Below are 26,591 nucleotides of genomic sequence, written 5' to 3' on the forward strand. Positions count from 1 at the left end.
GGTGCCGGTGTCAGAGCCAGTGACTTCATGGAGCATCCAAGAGGCTGTCAAGAGCGAAGGCGTGGAGAAGGAAAGAAACACTCAGAAAACAGCACTGAGGAGGGGAAGCAGACATGAATACAGCACCGGGCTGCAGGCGGACATCAAGGGCAGTGATTTGGAACATGATGTCCTCCACTCACACACAAAATCCTTTTACCATCCAGTTTGTACAGTCTATTATTAGGGGGGGGGGGGGGAAGAGACTCCAAGCCAGCAGCATGGGTGTAGGAGTGGTAAAATCTCTGCACCCACCCACCCATTCTATCCCCTTCCTTTACCTTCCCACCTCTCCCCCTGCTCCCACTGTTGCTCACTCTGTCACTCCCCCCCGCCCCCCCTTACTCGCGCTGCTCCGTCGCTTCAGTCTCACGCCGGAATCTGGACGCGAAGATGTGTGCGGTCGGGGCCGCGGGAGTCGGTGTGCTGTGGGCGCTGCTGGTCGCTGTGGTGCCCGGCGGCGTGTCGGAGCTGGCCACGCTGGTCCAGGAGAGGGTGAATCCCGAGTCCAGCCTGCTGAAGCCGAAGGTTATGATCGCCATCGTGGCTCGCAACGCGGCGCACAGTCTGCCACACTACCTGGGCTGCATCGAGAGGCTGGAGTACCCCAAGGAGCGCATAGCGATCTGGTGAGGGCTCCTGTCCGAGAACTTTTTTCTATCTCATAACCAGTTTTCTAGAGTTGTTGTCTTGTTGTTGTTTCCCCCCCCAACACGCACCAATGTTTCAAATGTGCACGACGTGGACAGCGATCTCCAGTGGAGCGTGTTGCAATCAAACGCAGCGTGCGTCCGCGTTAATTATCACAACAGATTGTCAGAGTCGGGCGCACGGACCTGTTGCTGAGTTTTACGACGCACTTACCTCGCGTGTCTGCCGGCGTCCAAATAACACGCTGCGGGGAGAAGATGAAAGAGCTGCTGTGCACGCTGGGTTAGACTTTAACCCTTAATCACGGTCCCCCTCCGCCTGATTCAGCACAAACCTGCGGAAACGGGACTTTAAAACAGCGGGACAGGCAGGTATGAAAGGGGGGCCTCGCCCCAGGTAGGGTCCTCCAGAGGGTTTTGGCTGCCTGAGATAATGTGAAGTTATCAGAGGGTCCCTGCAGGTGAGGGGATGAAAGGAGACATTGAGTTGGTCTGACAGCAGGAGGGTGTGTGTGTGTGTGAGAGAGAGAGACAGAGTTCTGGGAAGTCATGCGTAAAATGTGAGTGTGTGTGCGCGCGCGCGCCTTTGTGGGCCCGCATGAGGTTTATCCAGAGGGATTTCTGTCTCGAAGCAGGTTGGTGATCAAAGTGTAGATGTGAAGATGGAAGATACAGGACATGAAAGTGACGCCCAGCTTTGGTGGTGCATTGCAACGCCACCCCCCCCCCTGCCCGTCTCCCAGAGACACATTATTCTGTTATTGTTTCCCACCCTTCCTTTCTTTGGATGTCTTGCTTTTGTTTGCAGAGCCACTGCCTGTTTTCTGATTCAGAGACCCTCACCAAAACACAGGCACGCTGGAGACACTCAATACAGAGATAGAGAGCAGGGCCCCTCCGCTCTGGTGCGAGAGTGCCAAAGTGACTGAGCTAACAGGGCTTTGAGAGAGATTTAACTAACAGAGGAAGGGCCCCCATCAGTTATGAGTGGCATCTCACCGCCCCGCGCTCAGTGAGTGCAGCCAGGGGAAAGAAAAAACAGTCGGCGAGGCAGAGTGGTCCTGTGTGTCACACAAGTATGCGTTTGTTGTAACGGCGAAGTGTCATAGACTGAAATTTAAGGGCACTCGAGCCATCAGCCTCTAACACACAACTGTTTTATTCATTTTTATCTCAGCCACCACAGCCCAGAGTCTCTCTCCAAGACCACTCATCAACTTCCACGAAGCATCCCAGTACTTATGCAAGACTTTAATGATGCGCCACGCTTTAAATCTTGTAAAAGTGTTCAACACTACCACTCTATTCAACACACAAAACAAACTGTGTGTGCAGTGCGATGAATGATTGAAATAAGTGTGTGTGCTACTAATTGGTTTCTGCGGTGATTATAGGCTGGAAGAAGAAGGTTTTGAAGAAGAACGTGATGTTTTGTGGAAACACATAAAACATCCTAAACACTGTTAACGTGATGACTTTTCTACATATTAAAACTGTTATTGGCGTTTTGTGGCTAACCTGGTAAAGAAAATTGCACGTTTTGCTCGACACAACTCACGCAGCTCTGTGCCTCTTTGTTTCTTTTTGTCGTCATCATCACTGCCTGACGTTTCAGCCAAAACCAGCCAATAAATGGCAAATTGTTATTCAAAAGCGTGAATCCACATTATAGCACTTTATGGCGGGTGTTACAGAGCACTGAATGAATTCAACTTCTGGTTTCAAACACTGCGTCTAAAGAGAAGAAGTGAAGGACTGTGACTTCTAGATCATTTAACATTCCTCCTGCCGGAAAAAAATATTTTATGACATTTGTCTGTGGCAGTGAGAAGCTTGTTCAAACAGAGAGAGGGGGATGACGTGAGACGAGGGACCCCAGCTGGACTCGAGCCGCGGAGTTTACGGTTACGTGATACACATTTTCACCTGAAAGGCAGCCAGGTTGCAATCACTTTACGACCAACCACAGCAAGTCTGGATAGACCATAGTCAGGCTGAGGTAAAAAAAAACAAACTAGAAAAACGATGAAGAAGAAACAGATAATGGTGTCAGTGAGTCAGTGACCAATGGTGGTGAGGAGACACAATGTTCCTAAAAGGAGTGCAATCTCCGGAGCCGTGCTGTGCCAAAAAAGAGCTATCTTTAACCCAATATAGTGTTTTAATGGTGCAGATGGAGAAATCGTTCGGCCATGTCTAGTCTGGCTACAGTGGACAGGGCGTCTCAAAAGATGGCAGTACAGATCTTGGATCACGATTGCGATTCATTCAATTGTGATGTCATTTTCAGGCCATATCGCTAACCCAGATGTTTTGTTCTGTCGTTATAAAAGTAAAAAGATCCTTCTCTCGTCTTGAGCAAATGAGCTGCAGAATACATAGCGGGACACAAAACATGTGTTGCATGAATTTCTATGTGATCCAGGACAGTTCACTAAAGATGTGCATGCAGGGTCGCCCCATTGGCTCAGTTGGTAGAGAATATTTAGAGTCTGTGCCCAGACCACTGTGTCCAGAGGGTTTAAGACCACCTGGCGGCCCATCTCTTTCACCCTGTTTCCTATCATTCTTTATCTGCGCTATTGAATAAAGCCATGAAAAGTGCTTAAATTAGGAAGTATTCTGCTGTTTCTTACGTTGCACATAAGTCAAGCTTACTTGCAGTACCAGAATAAAGATGAATTTTGCAGACGTCTTTCACAACCATCTGAGGTAATCTGGACAGTGTAGCTGAACCCTTTTTTTCCTTTTTTACAATGAGAAAGTGCAGAATCTAAATGGGAACAGGTGTTGTTGAGAAAACCCTGACCACCACAGTCTCGAAGAGTCAAAAATGGTGACAAAAAATCTGAGTTTCACTGGATAATCTGCACTGATCATCCACGTCAGGTCTCCTCCATCCCAACAGTCAGGATGGCCGGTAAGATCTTGCCCTTCAGAAGTCGTTGCCTCTGCAAGTGGGCACAGGTCACACAGAGAAGTGGCAGAGCAGCGAGAAAGACTCTCACGTTGCTGTTAAAGAATGAAAGAATGCAGGAATTTAGAGAAAGAGGGGGGATGGTCGGGCACAGGGAAGGTGGTCAACAAAAGCCGGGAAACTGCCCAGAGGGCATTTAGCAGGTTATTTAATCCACTTTCCCACAGTAGCTTGACCACATGTAACCCCCCCCCCCCTTTCCCTCAGCTCTGTTGCTGCTTCCTCTGTCCAAACAGCACGACAGTAATGCACTAAAATCATGCCGTCCTCTGGAAGTGCTAGTAATCTGGCCACTGAAACCCACTGAGGACGATACGTAGGCCTCTGGAAAATCATGAAGGGCATGTTGACATTAGTTTTTCTACGTTTTATAGACCAAATGATCAATTAATTGACAATGAAATTAATCTTAATTTGCATCCCTCCTCCAAAGGTAAACAAACCTGCCTACCAGCAAAACCAAAGTGTAAATTTAACAGGGTGTTAAAGTTCTCATGGCTGTAGTTTCACACTTCATGGACAGAGAATTGTATCCTTTTGTCCAAATCTCTGTGAGAAAGCAGCAGACGGGATCAAGTGAAATCGCTGTGTTAGTGAGAGGTTGATTAAGAATTCAGCAGCTTCTGTCTTTTGCCTGCTAACGGATGATTTTTGCACCTGGGCCTAGCGGGAGTTACTGTTTTCAGTAAGCAGCTTCAAAAGGACAATTGTCATGGAAGATTTCATAAGAAGTGTGTCTGTGTTTGTCTCAGCACCTGAGGCAATTCTCTCTAAACTTTCGTCCGGCTTGCTATTGTTCTGCTCCTGCTTGTTGCTGGCTGCCTGCTGCTCTTTTCCCCGCCGGCTGTGTTCATGTGGCGGAGTGATTTCCCAGGTGCTGAGCTGAGGGTTGAGACGATGATTTGTGGACCTTGTAGACAGACTGAACCATAAAGAGGATCTCAGAGCGCTGACATCATCAGCCTTCCTCATAGGACCTTCTTTCTCCCTTTTCATATTGCCATGTTGTTTATTTACTCATTTATCATATAACCAATTCTTTCATATTTACGACTGTCATTGTATTGTGTATACATAGATGATTCAGGGATGAGGACGGATTTCTGGTTTGAATTTTCCACTGGTTAATGTTTAACAATATCTATTATACAACCACGATAAATCCTGCTGCACCCCGAGGTACAGTATGATATGACTCCATGCATCAGGAATTTTCCACAGCTGTCTAAACAAATGCATCTCTGCATCTCAGTGACAGATGTGCCATGTTTGAATGTAGCTGCCGTCAGACACAGAGAGACATTTTATGTGATTACATCCGGTATCTATTATATCATGACTTGGGGAAATGGACGTATCAATCAGCTCCACCGCAGCATTAATAGGAATCATTTTTCCCCAAGTGATATGATATAACATGACATAAACTCTATTCAAGTCATTTTGACAAGTGCACAGAGTTACGCAGCATTTAACGGAGTGTGAAAAATTTGACTTGAATGCCGATTTTAAGTATTTGACTGTGATGTGTGATCACAGCAGGGCTTTGCAGAGACACGTTGCACCAAATGTCAGTTAGACTTCTGAGGAACCCTTTTTAATGAGGATACATCTGTCCCCTGATGGGACACTAAAATGTTTTATGCATGATCACATGGCCTGGTTAACTGACAGTGGCTTTGTAAAGAAATGCAGGTTGTGCAACAATTATATTTAAACCTTGCTCTGTTAATTATCAGCGCTGGAGAAGTTATCTGAAAAATTGAATCAATTACCCAATTATCTATTACTCAGCAAACCTCCCTGCTAGCCAGAGTGAAATACAATGGAACCATAGTTTGTTCCACTGCTTGTGGACACGTTATTTTGTTATGGTTTGAATGAAACAAATAGTGTAAATATATATATATGGCTTTCTGCTGAAATGGTATCTAGACATAACTTTGTTCCCAAGAGTTCAGTTGAGTTGCTAAACAACTGTCCAGGATAAATTCATCATGTAGAAAATACATTACCAAACAAACAAACCAGAATAGGCTTTAGGATGAAAGACCAACACAGCGTCCAGTAGTTAGAGCGAGGCTACATCTACATCCACAGATGCATATTATTGAAAAATAATCTCTCTGTCCTCTTGAGTAAAGTGGCAACTAACCCAATATCGACCTTTGGAGGTAAGACAAACACAATTGCTCATTGGAGGCATCTACAGTATCAGAAATAAATGGTAAATTCAAATCTTGAATAAAACATCACAAAGCAAATGTTACACTTTCAACTGACGTAGCAGCAACTGAGTTTGTTGCTTGTTTAAAAACCTTTCTGTGATCATATGGATCATGTCGTCTCTCCTGCCATGAATTTCAGATCTAACCATTATGTGCATGTGAGGTCTTAAACATAGTACTTGAGGTGCATTTTTATCTTCCTGGCCCTTCCCTGCAGAGAGTCTGTGGATGCGACTGATTAGATCAGATAATGTAAAGTTTTTGTCTCTTGTTAAATGTCGTTTACTGAGCAGGTCTGTTGTTCCCTATTTGCTTTAACTATGACTGACAGGTATTGAAAAAGAGCAAAATGGAAAAATTCAAACGGGCTTAAAAAGTTTATCAGTGTTGTTTTGTCAGAAAGTTGCCACGGGTTTCCCTCTGCCAGGTGTGTTACCTCAGGCCCCATTCCTCTGTGGGAGCACAAACTGTTCCCAGTTTCATCATGCAGGGAGTTTGGCCCTTTTTAGGAGAGCAGTATCCAAATGTACGGAATAAATTATCAGGACGGGATCGACTGTGGTTCCGACGAAATAGGCATTTGTGAATGATTAGCAGCATCTGCTTCTAGTGTATGTCACTGTCTTTCAGATCACAGCACTGGCAGTGTACTAAAATGGGTGTGTTTGATTATCTTCAGTGTTCTGGTGTCTCTGTTTGCGCATGTGTGTATCTTCTCACATATCCTCTCATATGCCATGTTTGTATTCGAAGGCTACTACAACTCACATAATGGGAGTGTTTTGATGTGGGTTCTCAGTCATCCAGGTCGTGGTGATTCCAAGTGCTGTACCGTAGGCAACAGGACTTCTGGTTTCAGTTTCGCCTCTCATCCAAGAGGCTTCTTTAGTTCTAACTAGCTGGAGGGGAGTTGCGGGCTTTTAAACCCTGCGTGGGAGTGTCCTTACAGAATCATCAAGGGCACATGTGAGCTCTGAGTTTCAGAGTCGTTCGACCCAAACGGCCTTCATGTGGGTTGCTAGGGCTAGGTGAGCCCAGGTGTCTTTGAACAGAGGAGGTGGCCTACATTACATTACTCATCACCCACTTACAATGCAATACTGAGTTCCGTCCACAGACAGCTTAACAACCATTCACACCTGGGCTCACCTGGCCCAAGCAACCCACATGAGGGCCGGTTAGTTAGTGAGAACTAAAGAAGCCTCTTGAATGAGAGACGAAAACGCCCTCAAGAAACTGAAACATGTCCATAATGGGAGTATGTTTCTGCTCTGCTCCTCTGGCTCAGCTCCTCATTTTCCGTTCACTTTTTCTAATTACCTCATAAGGCCCACAGCCCCGCAGTGAGCCAGAGCCTCCATGTGTTTGAGCTACAGGCCACAATCATCTCTAACCTCACAATCAGCATCACCTGAAAAGTTGTACTCCTCAGTTGCATCCAATCCGTGGGAAACGGAAAAAGTCCAGAAATGCTAGGTGACATTTCCCAGACATGCAGCTGGTAATGATGACATAAACTCATGAGAGCAGAAAAAGGTTCTCCTTTCTGGACAGGAGCTTTGAATAATTGAAGACATACGTACATGTGAACTGTGAAGCAATATCTCATCTGTTTTTTTTTTTTTTGTTTGTTTGTTTTAAGGTTTTACAGTATTTTTAGCAGCACAGATGCTACTGAAGGATTGTAGATATATTATAGAAATAGTACAGGTTGCAGTGTGTCTCTATGATCCTGTCACTCTCCGGCGACTACATGCAACTTTGCTCATGAGGTGGCACTACTCTATAATAGGCTCTACTATTGTATTGAATTCAGTATTTATAGTGTAACAATGAGAAGAAAATGGCAGGTTAAGAAGGGGGATGCATTTTTGTAATTTTTCTATCATCCACCCTCAAATGTTTCTACAGATGAAGTAAATCTAAAGGAAAAAAAGGCTCAGTGATTTCCCATGACAGTTGGGAGCTGTCATTTTAAGGAAATGTTGAGCCTGATGTTCCACCAGATTACCACCATCCATGTCCTTTTCAGTTGTTGATCAGTGAGGAATTACCCCACATTTACGCTAAACGAACCTGCAACTTTTGAACACAGCAGTATGACTGTGTAAGAAAACAGCATTTGGGTTTCCCACCCTGAGCATGACATCTTGAGTGTAATGGTCACTGTGTGAATATGGTTTGTGGTGTGCCTCACTGATGTGGTTTGGACTGTTCTGGTGCGAGAGGACACTAAGCACATGGCAGCGCATCGCTGAGTGTTGAGTGTTCAGTCTACTGAGTCACGTTTTGATCACACAGCTCAAATACCGGTGGGGAATTTGTGGAAATAAAGGCATTTCACACTTAATGATGAGGTGCTATTAGCAGAAATTACTACGTGGCCCAATGTCCATTTTCCAAATGCAGTGACCTCAGAGCCTGATGTTTGCCAGTTCTTTACGGACTCTCAACCAGCAAACTAATGCAGCTGACGATGTTTCACCTGCCAACTATCCTCTCTGCCCTCTAGCAAGAAGGTATTTATGGGAAACTTTCCTCTGTTGACTTGACATATCAGTTCAATCAAATGCACTAAACTAAGGGAATTGATTTTCCAATCCCAGAGCCTTTTTTGAGTTCTCTCTCTTTCTCCCCTGGAGTGAAAATGGTTGTTGCTGGTCTTGGCTCTGGAGTGTGAATTCTTGCTTAGATGCCCCATGTGTTCCCAGTACACTTCCAGCAGCATTGTCAGAGCTTGGCAGCAGACCAGTGATCAAGTTGGCAAACACAGAAACACAGTGGTACCCTGGTATGAGCACTCTCATCTGGACGGGGAGGCCTGGACCTGTAGGAGGTGAAGTGAAGAACAGGCAGAAGTAGCAAGAATGAGAGAGAAAGAGAGGAAGAAACACGTCCACTGTTCATGACTCTGTTCATCTGTGTTTTCATGAACAGTGGAGTATTCATTAGAAAGACTGGTGCTCTTGTTGTCATAGAGGAAATCAAATTTTAGCATCATCTTCCTGTCTGTCCATCTGTCTGAGTGTGTCATCACATTCACTGCTTAACCACCGTGTTCCTGTTCTTCCCTACTGTACCTAGCCTCCCTCTTTCCCGACATCCCTCTGCTCCTCCACCACTCCCTTCATCTGTTGTTTTGAGTATTTGCATGCTTTCTCTTTCTCTTATTTGACGTGGGAGAAGCTTGTTCTCATGAGGACTCAGCTTGAATTCACAGTTTGACAAACAGAGCATGAGGTGCTATATTAGAGACATACAGAAGTAGATCATTAGCGTATAGTAACCGACACATTCTCCCTTCCAACTCGTTGCATACGGCAGCTTGGTCAGTGACCATTATGTTTCAAAATACTGTTTGACACGTGATCTACAATATTACGACTTTTGGAATATGTTTATTAATGTTGTCAAATGGTTGGAGTTTGGTTGGGTTAAGGCATAAAAACTGCTTGGTGAGGAAAAGATCAAGCTTTGGGTTAAAATAACATGGTTCAGTCTCATCACTTACAGTATTGTAATTCACGTAAGTGACATTTACCTTTGTTAACTTACTTTTGTAACATAACTTAAGAACAAATAAGTCTCAACTCTTGGTCACAAACCCAAAACGTACCTGACACAGATTTTTCTCTCGCTCAGAATTGACTGTATAAAGTATGAACGGAGCTCTCTGGGTCTGAAAATTTAAGCCAATGTAGAAGTGCCTTGTATGTGCCTTTCTTCTAATGGGCAGCAGGAGTTGGTTTCAAAGGATGTCTCATTCTACGTAAACTTACGAGAATAATGACTCTAATTCTTACTTACATTATTACATTATAACAGTAAACAGTTTCATAAAGTGGTCTCACTCTCTGGTCAAGTTTTCACTCGCGCCACACTCTTATGGTTGTTTGTGACTCAAGAACAAGGCTGGGCTCAGTTTCTCCTAAATCAGAACCTGACATATCTGACATAGAAGAAGTGGAGGTGTGTTGCTCAATGTGGTGGCCCAACTTTAGTACTGCTACTTTAATCTTCTGCCACCCTAATTTACGTTTGTTGGAATAGAAATATAAGTAAAGTTGGACACCTGTGGCCAGTTTTCTGTTCCTCATGATACATACACTCTGCGTCTGTTTGGATACGATCGCAGCATCTCTAATTTCAACCCAGGCTTGCTTTGAATTACTTTGTATTGCATAAACATATAGGCCTGCAAATATTCAGCAAGAAGTGTAGAAGTCAGGTTGATCTGATTCTGTCTCCTACCAGCAGTCAGTAATAGTTTTCTTTGATATACACAATGATAAATATCTTCCTCTAGTCTTGAATATGAGTACTGAATATTTCACTTTAGTGCAAGCCCGCCGGCCTGGGCTACTTCTATTGACCCTGAGAGTCATGAGGAATTCCAGTCAGCAGTTCCTGCCTCACCGACCTGTACTCCCCCCCTAGCCTCCCTCTCCCCTTACCCCTTTCCTCCTTCCATCCTGCTACCCATCTAACCCCTCCTCCCCCTCTTTGCCCTGCTACACCATCCAGAGGCCGGCAGCCACGTCAGCCTGCACATGAGAGACTGTACTGCAAAGTCAACACAGACACACACACACACAAACACACACACACACACACACACACACACTAGGTTATTATGTTTTAAAGGCATCTACGATCAGGTCTGAAAGAGGCACTCTTGCTTCTTAATTATATGTGGCAGTCAGTCATTATTGGCAGTGATATTAGATAGTTTATTTGATCAACAGTCAGCTGACACTGGCCAGTCGGAGCCTTTCAGACCGGTGTTTACCCAAAGGGCCAGTCTCCGGGACGTGCCTCTGTGTTTAGGGCCAGATGTCAGCCTTCGACACACTCCCTGTTATCTGACACACTCCTGCAGTATCCCTAATAAGTGGGAGGGAAGGAGCCAGAGAGAGTGGTGAGGTGGGTTAATGATCAGGATAGGTGATGCAGATGTGACCAACGTTGTACCACACTTTAATGCAAGACTGCTGCAGTGCAAGAAGCACTTTTTAAACTCGTATTTTACCTTCAAAAATCTGCTCTAATGATAATGACAGGTATAGTGTGCATATGCCTTCAGGTGTGACCAGAGACGACAAGAGGCATTGATGCATGTAAGTAGCTGAAAGGATGCATGTTCCAGTGAGATCTGAGATTAGGCAATGAGGGGAAGAAATGAACGGATGAAGCGAGGGAGGGGGGGGTGTGATGTGAAGGTGAGGCTTGGGGAAGCATGTGTTGTCCAGATGCAGATCATAAAGACAGAAGAGGGGAGAGGAAGCCCAACCCCAGAGCTGCAGGCAGCAGAATAATGAGGCTTACTGTAAATTTCTAAACAGGAATGAGGAGACAGATAGACTGACAGAGAGAGGAGTTGCTGTGTAAAGATGTGGATCTCTTGCTATAGTCAGACGGACGACATATTATTAATGCTGCCGTTTCATCAGCCGAGACACCACAGTCCATGTGATGTTTCGGGCACAGGCTCTTCTTTGTCAGAAACAACACATGGAAGTGATAAATGTTCATAGGAGCATTATCTTTTGAGCAGACTCTTTTTTTTCACCTGTGATTCTTCCCAGCACCTGTTGGACCTGTTCAACGTATTTGCCTCCTTTTGTAAACTTTCCCGCTGGGACATCTCCTCGGAACAGATAAAGTATCTGGCAGAAACTCTAAAGGCTTTTGCCTCTGAGGTCACAGCACTGTACGGTACAGCTGCAGAGGCTTATCTTGCCTGAAGGAAGAGGAAATTGAGGATCATCCTGATGAAGGGGGGAACGTGTCTAAAATGAGATGAGACGGAGGCAAGGATGCCCCTCCGAAGTCACAGACGGCACAAAAAGAAGTTGTGCATCCAAAAGGTGTCATCCGCCATGCTGCTAGCCATAACCCATGATGCATTATTTACAGTACCTCACCCAAGCAAGAGCTATGTGAAGTAATTTGTCCAGCTGGCACCACCAAAGTTGGCGATGTCGCTCCATTGCTTTGCTCACAGAGTGCAGATTTGCTGGTCAGTGAGCTGATGCAAAGTTTGGCAGTGGAAGGAAGAGGACATTCAATACTGTGACCTCCACGATTCACCTGAAAAAGTAGATTGTAGTCGCCCTCACGATCAGTCAGAATCTAAAACCATGAATCAGGATGTGCCAACAAGCGCCAACAGCAACTCTAAGAATAAATCTACGATCCTGAACAGATTCATGGTATTTCTTTCTTTTATTAACAAAATCTGCTCATTTATTTATGAAGTAATTGTTCCCACATTTTCTTTATCCCTAATTCATGGAGTTTTCCTTCATTTTGTAGACAGTCTTCGACCTTCACCGGGTGATTACCTGGATGCAGGAAGCACGTGTCCTGCCAGTAAGAGCCTGTAAAAATACTAAAGGGGACGTAGTGAAGTTTATATTCCTTCTGATTTTATGAGCCCAATAAAAACAATCATTAGCATTTTAATGTGCCGTCTGTAAAACAAAGTTAGTCCGATCATTTTGAGTTTGGAAAGGTTTTAATGAGATCTGTGGAATTGTTTAAAAATGTTTATCGATAAGAGTGTTCAAAAAACAACCCCAACACATTTTCAGTTCATGTTTAGCAGTTGAAAAAAAAATGATGCAAACACACATCCCCTTCTTCTTCTCCTCCTCTCTCTTTCCCTTCACTTCTCCTTGATGTTTTATAAGCCCATCAACATTCACATGCACATTCTGTATGTTCTTTACGTTACTTCCCAGAAGGCGCCTCCTTTTAAATCCCTGCCTGGAGCCTGGACTGCCAATGGATGACGGCGTGTAGGAACACATTTATTACCCAGAGCGATGTGCAGTTTGGTGGCTGAAAAAGACGTGTAAATATGTGTGCATGTCTACTCATTACCAACAAGTCAGATGTTTCAGTGTGTTTTCTATCCTATAAAAGAAACAACAGCCAGTCATCAATGGTTAACTTCCGCCTTCATTGCTCTCACAGGCAGACACGCACATGTATGTGCTTGCACACACACATTTTTTAACCTTTTAACACACTGAAACAGACAATTGTAAACCACCACTTGTGCAACAGATAAATCACCAGTCACGCCGCTGTAAAAACAACATTCACAGCGCGCAAAAATTAACGTCCTTATGTTTTTGGCACACATCTGCAAGTGCGGGCAGGCGCAGTCGCACAAACACACACACACTATTAAGATTATTGACCGTGGCGTCTCCTCCAGGCCTTTCTCCAGCTGCTCGTCCTGTCTGATGAGCTATTTATCCGTCTGACGGGAGATTATTGAAATTCCAAACAGTGGAGCACGCCACCTTCTTTCTGACTGATCCATGTGTGTAACGCAGGACGGTGCACGTTCATGTGTGATTCATGCATGTGTTGGCTGTGTCATGATAAAAGCTTCTGTGTGTGTGTGTGTAAGTCTGTGTGAAAACAGGTGTTTCTGTATTACTATTTGTGGGTGAAAGAGGAGCGTCAACACTGTTATCTTCTATGTTGAGAGTGCACTTAGCGAAAATACAAGGTGACGCTGCACAAGTGTGTGTGTGTGTGTGTGTCGGTGTGTGTTGTTCTATCTCCGTCCAGCCAGGCTAAAATTGGGAGCGATTTTGGAGAGAGTACAGCGAGGAATATTACAGCGAGCAGTGGAAAACTCCATCTCACTAAGTGTGTGTGTGTGTGTGTGTGTGTGTGTTTGTATGCACACATCGAGTACAGGCCTCTGCCTTACAATCTGTTGACCTTTCCACTTTAAAGGGCATTTTAAATGCAAAGACAGGTGATATTTATTTTTCCGGAAATCAAATAAAAGTGATAGTGAGCTGCACCGTGTAACAGTTTTAATTTCTCATGCACAAATTTATAAATACACACACCCTTAACCACACCTACAGGAGCCGCAGTGTCTTCTCCGAGTGGAAATCTCAGCGTTGCAGTGTGCAAAACCACACTAGTGACAAACAAGCAGCTAATTTTTGCACTGACATCATCTGCTTACAGAGATGAGTATGTGTGTATGTGTGTGTGTGTTTGCTGGTGTTTTGCGGATGCAATAAAGACCAGAGTGCATCAATACTCACATTCAGATTAAAGCAGCAATAAGGACCTTTGATTTGTTGGTTCTGGCGGCCCCTGTGGATAAAAGCTGAATGTATTTTTAATGCTATTTTCTTTTCAAACAGCGCAGCAAAAACTAAACTAAACTAAACTAAACTAAACTAAACTAAAGTTCGGTTAATTTGTCCAAAATTGCCTCAGGTTTAAGAATAAATACAACCTTGTGTCGTGTCAGTCATGTCTACACACTGACTCTGAAGCTTTCGTCATCATTTTTTTGGGAACAGGTGGAATTTTCAGCTTGTTTTGCATCCATCAGAGGTGTTTAGAGGGTTGTTTGATTATTCAGAGACACAGTAGTACGATAAAAAAAAGACACTGTCCGTTATCTTGACCAATGTCACACTCTTTTCCAAAGGCACAATTTGGATTCAAGAGGCACCTATTAGCGATCAGAATAACTGGGCAGCTCCTTTATCAGCAGGTGGAACTTTCTTTGCTCTTGTTTTTGTTGTGCTTTCAGGAGTGGGTTGACTCAGCAGTTTATTTTTTATTTTTTTAAAGAAGTGAGAGAACCACAAACTCATCATCAGTGCTCTTACTGTGAGTTTTCGCACTGCACTGGAATCAGTTCAGGTTCAGCTTTCTGTTGTTATGGGGGTTTTTTTTGGATGATGGTTTGGAAAAAGCGACTTGGTGTGCAAAGGCCTTCAGTGACGAACCACCAGACTACAGAGCATCGTCTTTCCTTAGCGCCTCCTCTGTCAGCACGCTGCCACAAACAAACAGTTTTAATTTCATGACTTAATAACCAGACAAGTCAGAGTCCAGCCCAGTGGCTGGCATTAAAATAACTATAAAAACTGCTGTATATAGAATTAATGTCCTTGCTGATGGTCTTGTTTGCTTAAAGATGTCATTTAAATGTTATAGACTTGTTGTCTATAATCTTAGCGTGGTTCTATTAACATGTGCGTGGTATTACCCAGAGTGCCTCAGAGTAATCTCTGTCTGCACCGTGACTCCTCCGACTTTGTCCTTGCTCCAGCAGTGCAGTTGATTAGACAGTGAGGAAGCTTTACAACACTGAGGCAGCCTGTTGTAATGTCAGAGAGGAATTAGAGAAATCTGGAAGCCAGAACATCTTCATCACCTCAAGCTAACAACAGTCTGCAGCCCTGTGTTATGTTTCAAAATCCTCACATCCCTGAGGACAGTCCTGACGTGCCAAGAGGCTAGTTTCTTCATGGGGACAGATGTTTACATCGCAAATGTTCAGCAGATGACATTTAACGGGTGGCGTGAAACTTTCCTGTGGCGGTTCTGTCATGTGATTGATGGTCTGTTCCCTTTGAATGACATCCTGTGTTGACTGTGATGATGTTTCAGGGCAGCAACAGACCATAATGGGGACAACACCACTGCCATGTTGAGAGAATGGCTGAAGAGCGCCCAGCACGTCTACCATTATGTGGAGTGGAGACCCATGGAGGAGCCGAGGTGAGTCACAGTTTCCAAAGGATCCACTTATTAACATCTATTCAAAGTAATTCAGGCTTGTTTTCTCACACAATATGATGCTTGAGAACAACCCAGACCTGTTACCTCTGTATCAGGTCCTACACAGATGAGTGGGGTCCGAAGCACTGGCCTCCTTCGAGGTTTAACCACGTGATGAAGCTGAGGCAGGCGGCGCTGAAGTCTGCCAGAGAGCGCTGGGCTGACTACATACTAGTAAGACTTTTTTTTAATCTCATGGTGAATATGCTGCAATTTAGTCAGAGACACTTTCGTCAAGCAGCTAACCATTAATAGTGAACAGCCACTGAGTTTGATTCAGCAGAAAAGGCAATGCCCAAGGAATGAAAACAACAAACACATGCATGAATAGAACATTTTGGCTATTATTTAAAGAAACATCACTATTCAGTAAATTCAATTTTTAACATTTTTAATAAATCACAAGTCTCTCCAAATTAGTTTCAGAATTGATATTATGTGACTTCCACTCTGACCCTCTTCCCTCTTCAGTTTGTAGACAGTGACAACCTGCTGACAAACCCCCGTGTGCTCAACCTGCTGATGGCCGAAAACTTGACCCTGGTGGCTCCCATGTTAGAGTCGCGCTCGCTCTACTCCAACTTCTGGTGCGGCATCACCCCGCAGGTACAGCCTGGACTCCTACATCTGTCCACCAATTTGATTTGTCCACTTGTGATTTGGTATCTCAACCTGACATTCGTTCATCTCCCTCCTCTCCGTCAGGGCTACTACAAGAGAACCCCGGACTACCAGCCAATCAGGGAGTGGAAGCGGCTCGGCTGTTACCCCGTTCCCATGGTGCACAGCACGTATTTATTAGACTTGCGTCGCGAATCCAGCAAGGACCTGGCCTTCTACCCTCCTCACCCGGACTACAGCTGGGCGTTTGACGACATCATGGTGTTTGCTTTCTCGGCACGTCAAGCAGGTCAGTCTGAGAACTCAAGTCACAACAAACTACTACATTTGCAGCAGGGCTGCGAATACCACACGATAGCTTCACTTTGATGAACGGAGGACTGTCAGTGACTTCCTTCATTAGCAGTCAATTACAAAGTGGTTTTAATCTGCATGTGTCTGTACTGCTGAATAACACTGAGGGCTTTTTACTGGCCTTATGCAAGTGTGCCAGATTAAGGCAGATGAGTGGAGGCAGAGAAAAACGGATCCATGTGTCGGTCCTGACTGTTTGCAAGTGTGCAACAGCATCAGTGTTTGGAGATGTGTGTGTGTGTGTTTGTGATGTGAGTAATGATCCATAGGAAACAAACAGAACCATTAAGATTTCACAGATAACAAGAGTGTCCAGAATTTGCCTGCAGACTAAAAAGTAAACACATGAAAACATTCACACAAACACTAACAGATATACACAATCACAAACAGAGAGACTGATTCTTCAATCTCACAAATTGGCTTCAAAACATGGATGCATGGAAGAAATGAAAATATAAAACTTCAAAGTAAGAGTATTTAGCTGTTGAAAGAAGTGATAACACATTCTTCTCATGTAGAAAATGTTGAATTCTTAACAAAAAAACACAAACACTACAGCCGTGCTTGGTCTAATGTGACCAGCAGCTTGTGGTGGCTAATGTTAGCTAATGCTAGCAAATGTTTGATAATGATTTTGCTGTGAAATTGATATCACTACGTCAAAATGACTCGCTCTTGTTACACTACGGTTCAATGTCACTTGTGGCCACTTTTCAATAGAAGTTACATCGATTTGGTTTATATTTGAACCACTAAGATGCTTAAAAGCAAAAAGAATTTTTGATCAAGGGATTTAATTACACACATTTTAAGTTTTGATGTTATGATGTCTATATTAGTTTTGCAGTGATATCTGTTTTATATTGATTGTTTTTTTTATTACTGTATCATACTCAAATAAAGTGCCCAGTCCAAATGGCTTAGAGGACACCATTGTTATCCAAGTAGCCACATATAAACCACAAATATCACTAAAAACTAACTCTAACTAAAGCTCCATGCAAGCGGTGTTAACACCAACACTCCTCCAGTAGTCTGAGCTAGCTGCACTGCTAATTAAGCTAACTAGCTAAGGACAGCTACAGTTGGTAGTTAGCGGTTACTCTGGTGATATGCTGAGTATAAATCTGACAGATGAATAATTCTTACATATTGCGACTTCAGTGTGTCAACATCAAACAGTCAAGCATTGAAACAGAACCTTATTTAAATTGAAGATAAAAATAATGGACATTTCTTACAATTTAAACAAGTCGTGATTCCAGAAAAGTCAGGATGCTGTGTAAAATGTGAATAAAAGCACAATGCAACCTTCATGAACAAACTGTGTTTAGGAAGAGCCCATGTAGTAATACTGATTATACAGTTGTGTGTTTCACTAAGTGGTGAAAGACTAGAGGACACCCTGTTTATACCCAGGTATGATTCTATCGCTAGTGAACCTCTTTAACTGTGGAATATTCCAGACAGGTCAGTCCGTGAAGTTGATCAGGTAAAACATTCAATACATCGTCTCTGTACTGTTTTCAGTTGAGTAAACGTCAAAAAGGATCAGGAAATTATCACTTGTCTTGAATCGGGAGGTTGTGAATCGGCTACAGTGTATCTTCTAAACAATCTCTTTCATAATGACCGTTATTCAACACATGCTATTATGGACCGACAGCCTGATACAGTTGTTTATCTTGAATGCATAAATGTCTCTTGTGTAAAGCCTGTATCCTGGTGTCCTCAGAGGGCAACATGCTGTGTTTTTCCCCTCTCAGACAAAGGAAGCCCTCACATCCAACTGTATTTTTCCTCTCATAAAACCATCCATCACACTATTTATTTCTAAAAAAATTGTCGCAAACTGTCCCTTAACATACCCACTGTTCAAGTCACGCATAACCATAACACTTTAATGAACATTGAGAAGTTTGTTTGTCGAGTGAGTTTTTATTTGCTTATGTGTAACATACAGTCTGTGGCGTGACGACGAGGGCCTGGGGTGGTCTAATTTTGCATGTTTACTTGAAATATTGGGGTCAATGTGTGTGTGTGTGTGTGTGTGTGTGTGTGTGTGTGTGTGCTTGTGTTTTCCAGGTGTGCAGATGTATGTGTGTAACAGAGAGCACTACGGTTTCCTGCCCGTCCCTCTCAAAGCTCAGCAGAACGTGGACGATGAAAGCGAGAGTTTCATACACACCATCACGGAGGCTTTGAGTGAGTACACACATGTGCGCACACACACACACACACACACACACACACACACACACACACGCGCACACACACGCGAGCACAAAAGCTCTCCAGCTGTTGAGAATTTACTATCTGTCACACCTTGATTACTTTGCCCCTCAGGTTTGTTTCTTCTCCTTCTTGACCTCCTCGACCCTTCATGATTGCATCCTGTCAAGTGCTCTTTGATTTAATCCTCCTCTCTTGTCTCTGTTTTCTCAACCCCCACCTCGCTCTCACTTTCTCTCACCCCCCCCCAGGCTCTATATAAACCAAATTAAAATAAACCGCCACAATCCAGAGGAAGTCCATTTATTTCGGGATCCTGTTGTTGCTGTTTTAACCTTTCTCCTCCTTCCCCTCTCTCCCCGACCGCAGTCGACCACGACATCGAGCCCTCTCAGCACCTGTACGCTCCACCATTACTGCAGGACAAGATAGGTTTTGATGAGGTGAGTTATGACCAAGCGCTTGATCTTCAGTCTCTCTGTATATTTACAGTTTATCAGCATCTTCCTTTTCCTGTTTTCTTTCAAGTTTTTCTCTTTTCCTGTAGATCTTGTTCTTCCGTTGCCCTCTTCTTTATCTCAAACCCCTCTGTCCTCTGTTTCTCAGTGTTATGCATCTCTTCTCTACAAAGAGACAGAGAAAATGTGGTTGAGAAACATTAGGAATATATTCTAAAAAATGAAATTTCAGATCAAAGGCAAGGTTTTGTTTTTTTTTATCATTATCATGCTCATTTTTTTCCTATTTAGATTTTCCTCATCAACCTGAAGCGACGACTGGAAAGAAGAACCAGGATGTTTAAAACAATGACTGCACTGGGTCTGCACCCCACGCTGACAGACGCAGTGGACGGCAAGTAGGTCACAAACACGCGGCCCTGCATGCCCTCGATGAACTAACCTGAAGGCTGATTTGATCCTGAAAAAAAAGTCCTTTGTTTGTTTTGCACAGCAACAGACTTCCAATTTCTCTACCCGAAACCTCTGATGCACTTTAACGCAGCTGCCTGAATGTCAGCTAAGATGACACTGTCTCCCATCTGTTGCTAGTTTTATCTGACGTCTATATCTGAGCATTTTGTCTAAACAGTGATTACGTGTCGCAGTGGCAATATGCTCGACTTGCTTTCCCTCCTCCACGCTTGCTGTAATCAGCACTCTAATCTTTTGAGAATGTCCTAATCCTTCTTCCAGCCACTGTTTGTCTGACAATATTTGTTACTTGTAGCAGCTTGCTGACTTTGACTTTCTTGTGTTTTCACTGACAACAGACTCAGCAGCATAATGACAGTCGAATTTTCCTACCGTGACTCCTGCACTCTCTCTCTCAGGGCTCTCAATTCGTCCCAGCTGCAGGCGCTGGGGATCGAGATGATGCCGCACTACAAGGACCCATACTCTGGTCGAGTCCTGACCAGGGGAGAGATTGGTTGCTTCCTCAGCCATCACTCTTTATGGGTGCAGGTGAGAGCAGGGAAGGGTAATGAACTAATATGGGGAAGGCTGTTTGTGGGGAACAGTGATGGTGAAAGATCTTGTGACAGGGCAAATCCAAGCCTTCAGGTTTGCTAAATATAACTATACATTAAAACATACATTTAAGTTATTAATACAAATCTAGGTAATGTTCCATTGTTGGGTGAGCATTTTCACTCATATTTGTAAATCTGCTTCCAGAACAAAAAAAGAAACTGCTGGTTAAATGATCATTTGTGGCCCCATATAACATTAGTAACTTGCATTGTCGCATTCATTCACTGAAGCATCAAGCTTGAAGCTGCAGGTTCGTTAATGCTGAAAGTAACTTTGTGCCAAATATTGTCTTTGAAATATGATATCGACTGTGGACAAACTCCTCATAAATGTGGCCTCATGTTCCTCACATTGAGAAGTCAATTATAGACGTCAAAAGACAAAAGTGAAAATGATACAGCGAGAAAAAATGGCAGGCCTCATGACCCCTCTAACAATTGTTGGCGAATTGCAGTAATTAATTAAATTGCATAAGCCTATTAAAGCCATTCCTTCTATAACCGTAAATAGAAATGGTTATATTAACAAATTAAATAGTTTTTGTCCTATTGCAGTTATTAATCATGTATAGCTACACATGGATACATTACCTCATCACCTGCTGTGTTTGAAAAAGAAAAATAGATCTAAAAATAGGTTGCCTCTGTCTTTCAGTAGTTTTAAAAAACAAAAACAAATCAACTACTTAAAACAAGATCTTTATGACAGGAGCCAAGACCGTTTTTGTCCAGAGAGGCTGCCAGAATCAACAAAAAAAGAAAGTTGCTTGTAGTGGCTTTAGGAAGTTAGGAAATATAAGATATTCATCCTTTGCTCTTATTTATTAATAATTAGATACAAAAAAGAACAGTGACCAAACAACTGTCTTTTCCTTAAGTAGTCCAAACCGCTTCAAACCAGTGAGAAGAGCACAGACAAAACCACAAATACAGAAATCCCTCAAGTAAAACAACCAAAACCATTCTAACTCTGGTGGAAAATCATGTGTTCATGTAGAACATCATCACTCATAGTGAGAGGCTGAACCCCAGAAACTGAAACCTCAAGTCTGGATTTCTTGTTAGAATTTTGCGATGCATATTGTAGTTAAGTGAGCCAAGCACAATCGTCAACAGTAATAATGAAAAGAGAGTCGATCGAGTGTTTGTGTCGTCTGTCCATCAGGTGCTTGAGCGTGGCCTCGACAGGGTGCTTGTTTTAGAGGACGACGTGAGGTTTGAGCCCAGGTTTAAGCGAAGGCTGCAGGCCATCATGGAGGACATAGACAAAGCCCAGCTGGACTGGGACCTCATGTAAGAACACCCGCCCATCCAAACTCACACCAAAGTTGGCGCTAATTTGAGTGAAGCCTCACGAGCATGATCTTTCTTTTTCTGCCCCAGCTACGTGGGGCGTAAGCGCATGCAGGTGCAGCAGCCGGAGCAGTCCGTGGACGGTGTGAACAACCTGGTTGTGGCTGACTACTCCTACTGGACTCTCGGCTACGCGCTGTCACAGCAGGGAGCCAAGAAGTTGCTGGCTGCTGATCCCTTCACAAGGATGCTGCCCGTCGACGAGTTCCTGCCCGTCATGTTCAACAAACACCCCAAGTGAGTCTTTAATTTAAATTCAGTTTTATTTGCTTTGAAATTACAGTGCTGCATAAATGCAATGCGTGATGGTACGAACTTGCAATGCAAAGGCATGGAGTCTTATTTTAGGGCATGTAAACCGCAAAGCTACAAAAAGAAAGGAGTATTTCTATGTTAAATCTCACGGACGACCCTGGTAGATACTCCGGTTTATGAATGGATGAGACAAATATTGACTGAGCACCACAAATAGATGATTGCAGGTGCACTCTTACATAAGAATGTATCTGGTAAATCCAAATTCAGAATTAACACGAAGATGCAAAAGGAAAAGTACACACATATATGCACGAGTACTATGCATGTACAAAAACAGACACGAGAGCAGTAAAGCCGTGCTGAGGAGCTGCTGTACAGTAATTATCTATACATAGAAACAAACATGAACCCGATGGAGACATTTCAGACGGAGGGACAGTGTGCAGGTTTTTTTCCTCTGGTGGTTAACCATAACCTCCATCCAGCTTAGTGTTCCCTGTATGTCTCCACGTCTTCCCCATTTGCTCCCTCTCCTTCCCCCTGATTACATCCCTCTTTCTCCCAGCACCACCCCTTCTTCTCCTTCTCCTTCTCCTTCTCCTTCTCCTTCTTCTCCTTCTCCTTCTCCTTCTTCTGTGCCTGCTCAAACACAGGGCATGGATTGTTCTTAGGGTTCACTGGGTACGGTGCCTCACACAGAGGACGCACAATGCCTGCTTTTCTGTTTCCTTTCTCCTTGGGGGTATTCCTGTCGTGCCCTGCACTCCTTCACCTCCACCTCCACTGCCCCCTCCTCTTTCCATCCCATTTTCTACCCATTTATCACCTCTCCTCGCTCTCCATTCATTCTTCATTTCTTTTTTTTTTTAACCTCTTTTCACATTCCCTCACTCTCCTCAACAGACTTTTGTTGCGCACCTACTCCCTCCCTGTGTCACCCCGCTTCTCCTCCCCTTCCCTCTCTTTCCTTTGAGGAATGTGGGCCAGCACAGCTCTTCCTGCTGGTCGGAGAAGGGGACAGGATTCCCATTGATAGAGCCCTGAGCGTGGGGGTGGGGTAGAGATGGACACAGTATGAGTGTGTGTTACTATATAAATACGTGGAGATGTGTGTCCAGCATGCAGTGTATAGATTACCAGTGAAAAAACTGTGTGCGTATTCAACAGTGAGAGAAGGTGTTTAAAAGTGGAAGAAATAGGAAATCTGGAGGCAAATTTGGAAAAGTGGAAGGGAAAATATGTAGAACGTGTAGGTCAACTAAATCAACAGGAGGGGAGAGTGTGCTTAAATTGTGGATTTCTATGGAGGCAGTACGGTGCAACGCTGCTGTCTTCCTGAACAACATTGACAGAAGCAGGACGATTATGTGAAAGTAAGCCTGGTGAAAAGGCCTCGTCTTGTCGAAAATGTGCACGCGAGTGTTTGTTTGTAGCAGCAGGTCGGCTCATCCGAGCTCTCATAAAGGTGTAGGGTTTCACTGTCCACGCGGAGTGATGACAGGCCTTAAACAACCGATGAGACGGCAGGGAGTCGACCTCTGTGGTGACCTCTGTCTGCATGAGTGTGACGTGTCAGCCCTCAGTCCTCTGGTGGGCCGGCTGCAGGCTGATCATGACGGGCTGATAGGGGGGTCTTCTGCTGTTCAAACTGGCAACAGACAAGGTTTTTAGCTAAGTAAATGTGCTTTGCACAGTTTGATGGCCAAAGAATAATGATGCTATCAGCCTTCAGATTTGTTCCCTCTGAAGTGTTCTTTCTCTGTGCAATATTTCCTTGGAATATGAAGGCTGATCCAGTCAGACTATCTATCGGCTATTATGTCGCCATCTTAGACTACATGAATGAACTGACTCCCGTTGCATCATGTGTTGGTGAAGTTGTGACTACTGCACGTCCTGCTTGGAGGAAAACAGAAAAGATCCAGTTGTCTTTGCGACCAAAAGAACTGTTTCTCACTTTAAATTGTGACATGGCATGACGGTAGTTCACGAGTAGACATACAGACGCTGCTCAGATTGAAAAAGTAACCAGCTATTGGTAATATATCATCATTTTCATTATGATTTGCTCATTGGTTGTTGAATCATTAGAAAAGAGTTAAAAATGGCCTTTATTCTTTCCAGAACAGAAGGTGATGTCTTCAGTTTGCTTGTTATGTCAGTGGTTTAAAACCCAAAATACTCTCATATATGACAAAGACAAATAATCAAATTCTCTCATTTGAGAAGCTGTAAACACAGAATACAATTTTTGCTTGAAAAAAAGCTGAAAGAAGTTTTTAAATAGTTGCTTTCCATTAACATATTACATTTACATGACATTTCAGAAGTAATTAAAATGCTTTTTATTCCAATACCTGAGAGTTACTTAACAACTTCAAATAGTTGACCTATGACCTATATGATCAGCATTTAAAATATGGAACATTGTTACAAACCAACTCATGGTGTATGATTATATAAATGAGCTTGATTAGCTCCACCTAAACCAATTTCAACTTGAATGGATCTAAAGATTGATTTCTTACACCACTGTTATTGTGAAGTACTTGATTTTGTAAACAGTAATAGATCAAATTCCGGTAATGACAAAACTGTGCTGCAGAAGAGAAGCGAACAGCATCCTCTTCCTCTTTTTGATGTCCTGAAAATTTGCTGTCTGTGCTGAAATTCAGTTCCGGTAGGTACGAACGCCTGAACTTCCAGTTTAGAGGATGTGATGCATCAGAAGTTAGAAAACCGCAAAATAATCATGTAAACAGCAATGAGTCAGCACTCCTTGTTTGGCCTTCCTGCCGCTGCGCTCTGATGACCTTTGGTATTTTGAGTATATGAGTTTGATACGAACACAGATCTGTCGACAGGGCAGATCTCAATACAGCAGGTATACATGGACGCCGCCGCTACTAAACCTTAACATTGCATTCACTCGGCTTTATGCACTTCTGTATGTGAGACATCATACAAATTCTTGTGCTATCGTGTAATCCAACAAAAGGGCACCAGACAACATGTCGTCTCGTAGCTCATTATCATTCAAGGAGTCTGGAATTTCTTCAAGGCTCTTGTTATCTGAACCTCCAGATGCCCAGAGCCCGCTAATATAAGTATGTCAAGTGTGAAGGACAGTGGGTAGCCCATGTGAGCGCAGAAATTATACGTTCTCATGAGACACACAATCAAATATTCCATTATGACCATGCATTGCTCCCACGCATAACAGGGCAGAGTTCCACTTGATTCAGGTGCCTGACATCAACTCTTTTAATTTGTGCGTCACGATCATAGGCTCGATCACAGCTGAGAAGTAACAGCCAATCATATTCGCCCACTCAAACAATGGAGCCTTTTTTCACCAAACCAGTTCCACTGTGTATTCATCTTTTGATCATAAACTACATATCCTGGGTGTTATACCACAGCACAAGACAGACATCACCTTGAGCTCTTGGAAATTGTTATTGCCATTTTTCTTTCATTTTATGGATGAAATGACTAATAACCTCTTTCCCTCTTCTCACCTGCCCTCCATTAGCACTGACTACATGTCTTACTTTGAGCCACGGGACCTGAAGGCCTTCTCCGTGGAGCCGCTGCTCATTTACCCCACCCACTACACCGGAGAGCCGGGCTACATCAGCGACACAGAGACCTCAACCATCTGGGACGACGAAGCTGTGGCCACGGACTGGGACCGGCAGCACGCCCGCAAGACGGCGCAGCAGGGCAGAATCCACCAAGTGGCGCAGAACAGCGTCACTGGAGACTCGCCGCCTCCCGCTGCTCGAGCCTCGAGGGACGAACTCTGATACCTGAGACTGAGAGAGAGAGACTTGACTGTGCCGTGTACACACAGTGAACGTCATGTGTACACACACTTGAAAAGACACTTGAACACACACACATACACATATTCTGGTGTCCGAAAGGATAGCAGAGTTAAGATGTCGATCTGTACTCTGCGGCCAGATGAAGGGACACCAAGGAGGAAGAGGAAGAGGAGGAGAATCTGGGACGAGGGCCAGCAGGCCTACGACAAAAGCTTTATTTATTCCCATTGTGCCTCCTCTGGGCATGTGGAGACAGTTATGGAGGAAACTTAAGCAACACATGGACGATAGCTAACATTATTTGCAGGACTTGAAACAAACAACAACAACAACAAAAAAAAAATGCTCTCACAAATCAATTTTTATTTTGTCTGAGAAGATTATTGTTATTTAAAAAGAACAGATGTTTTGTTTTTTTAATTGACAGCTGAGGAATAAAGGAATCTTAAAGCTGTCTGAAAGCAAGTCTTAAGTGTGCGTGTGTGCGTGCGTGCGTGCGTGCGTGTGTGTGTGTGCGTGTGGACATGTGTTGTGTTAACAGGGCTGAACATGTGTGGGAGGAGGGAGGCTGACATACCATACCCAGGAGTGTCACTGCTTCAGATTATGTCACACACACACACACACACACACACACACACACACACACTTGATTGACATAAGACCCCAACCCCCACTGGCCCAAATGTCCTTACTTTACAGATGTGTCCCCACTTTGTTGGTATAAAAACCTGTTCCTGTTATCGCTAGTTAAGTACAAGTACACACACACACACACACACACACACACACACACACACACACACACATACAGTTGTACCTATCCTTACCAGGCAAAATGTCCTCACTTTCCACTAGTGTCCTCACTTTGTTGGTATAAAAACCTGGTCCAAACCT

General features: G+C 43.8%; 1 protein-coding gene across 1 annotated transcript; it reads left to right on the plus strand.

The window, feature by feature from the left end:
- Nucleotides 1-432: 432 nt before the first annotated feature.
- On the plus strand, nucleotides 433-26,153 carry colgalt2 (collagen beta(1-O)galactosyltransferase 2). Its single transcript, XM_037115944.1, has 12 exons — nucleotides 433-668; nucleotides 15,342-15,452; nucleotides 15,569-15,686; nucleotides 15,984-16,118; nucleotides 16,218-16,422; nucleotides 18,576-18,695; nucleotides 19,092-19,165; nucleotides 19,472-19,578; nucleotides 20,053-20,185; nucleotides 21,419-21,546; nucleotides 21,637-21,843; nucleotides 25,400-26,153. The coding sequence occupies exons 1-12, from the start codon at nucleotides 433-435 to the stop codon at nucleotides 25,671-25,673; spliced, it is 1,848 nt and encodes a 615-aa protein (XP_036971839.1). The 3' UTR covers nucleotides 25,674-26,153.
- The last annotated feature ends 438 nt before the right edge of the window (nucleotides 26,154-26,591 follow it).

Source organism: Acanthopagrus latus, chromosome 11 (genome assembly GCF_904848185.1).
Source record: "Acanthopagrus latus isolate v.2019 chromosome 11, fAcaLat1.1, whole genome shotgun sequence".
In the NCBI taxonomy this organism is placed as follows: domain Eukaryota; kingdom Metazoa; phylum Chordata; class Actinopteri; order Spariformes; family Sparidae; genus Acanthopagrus; species Acanthopagrus latus.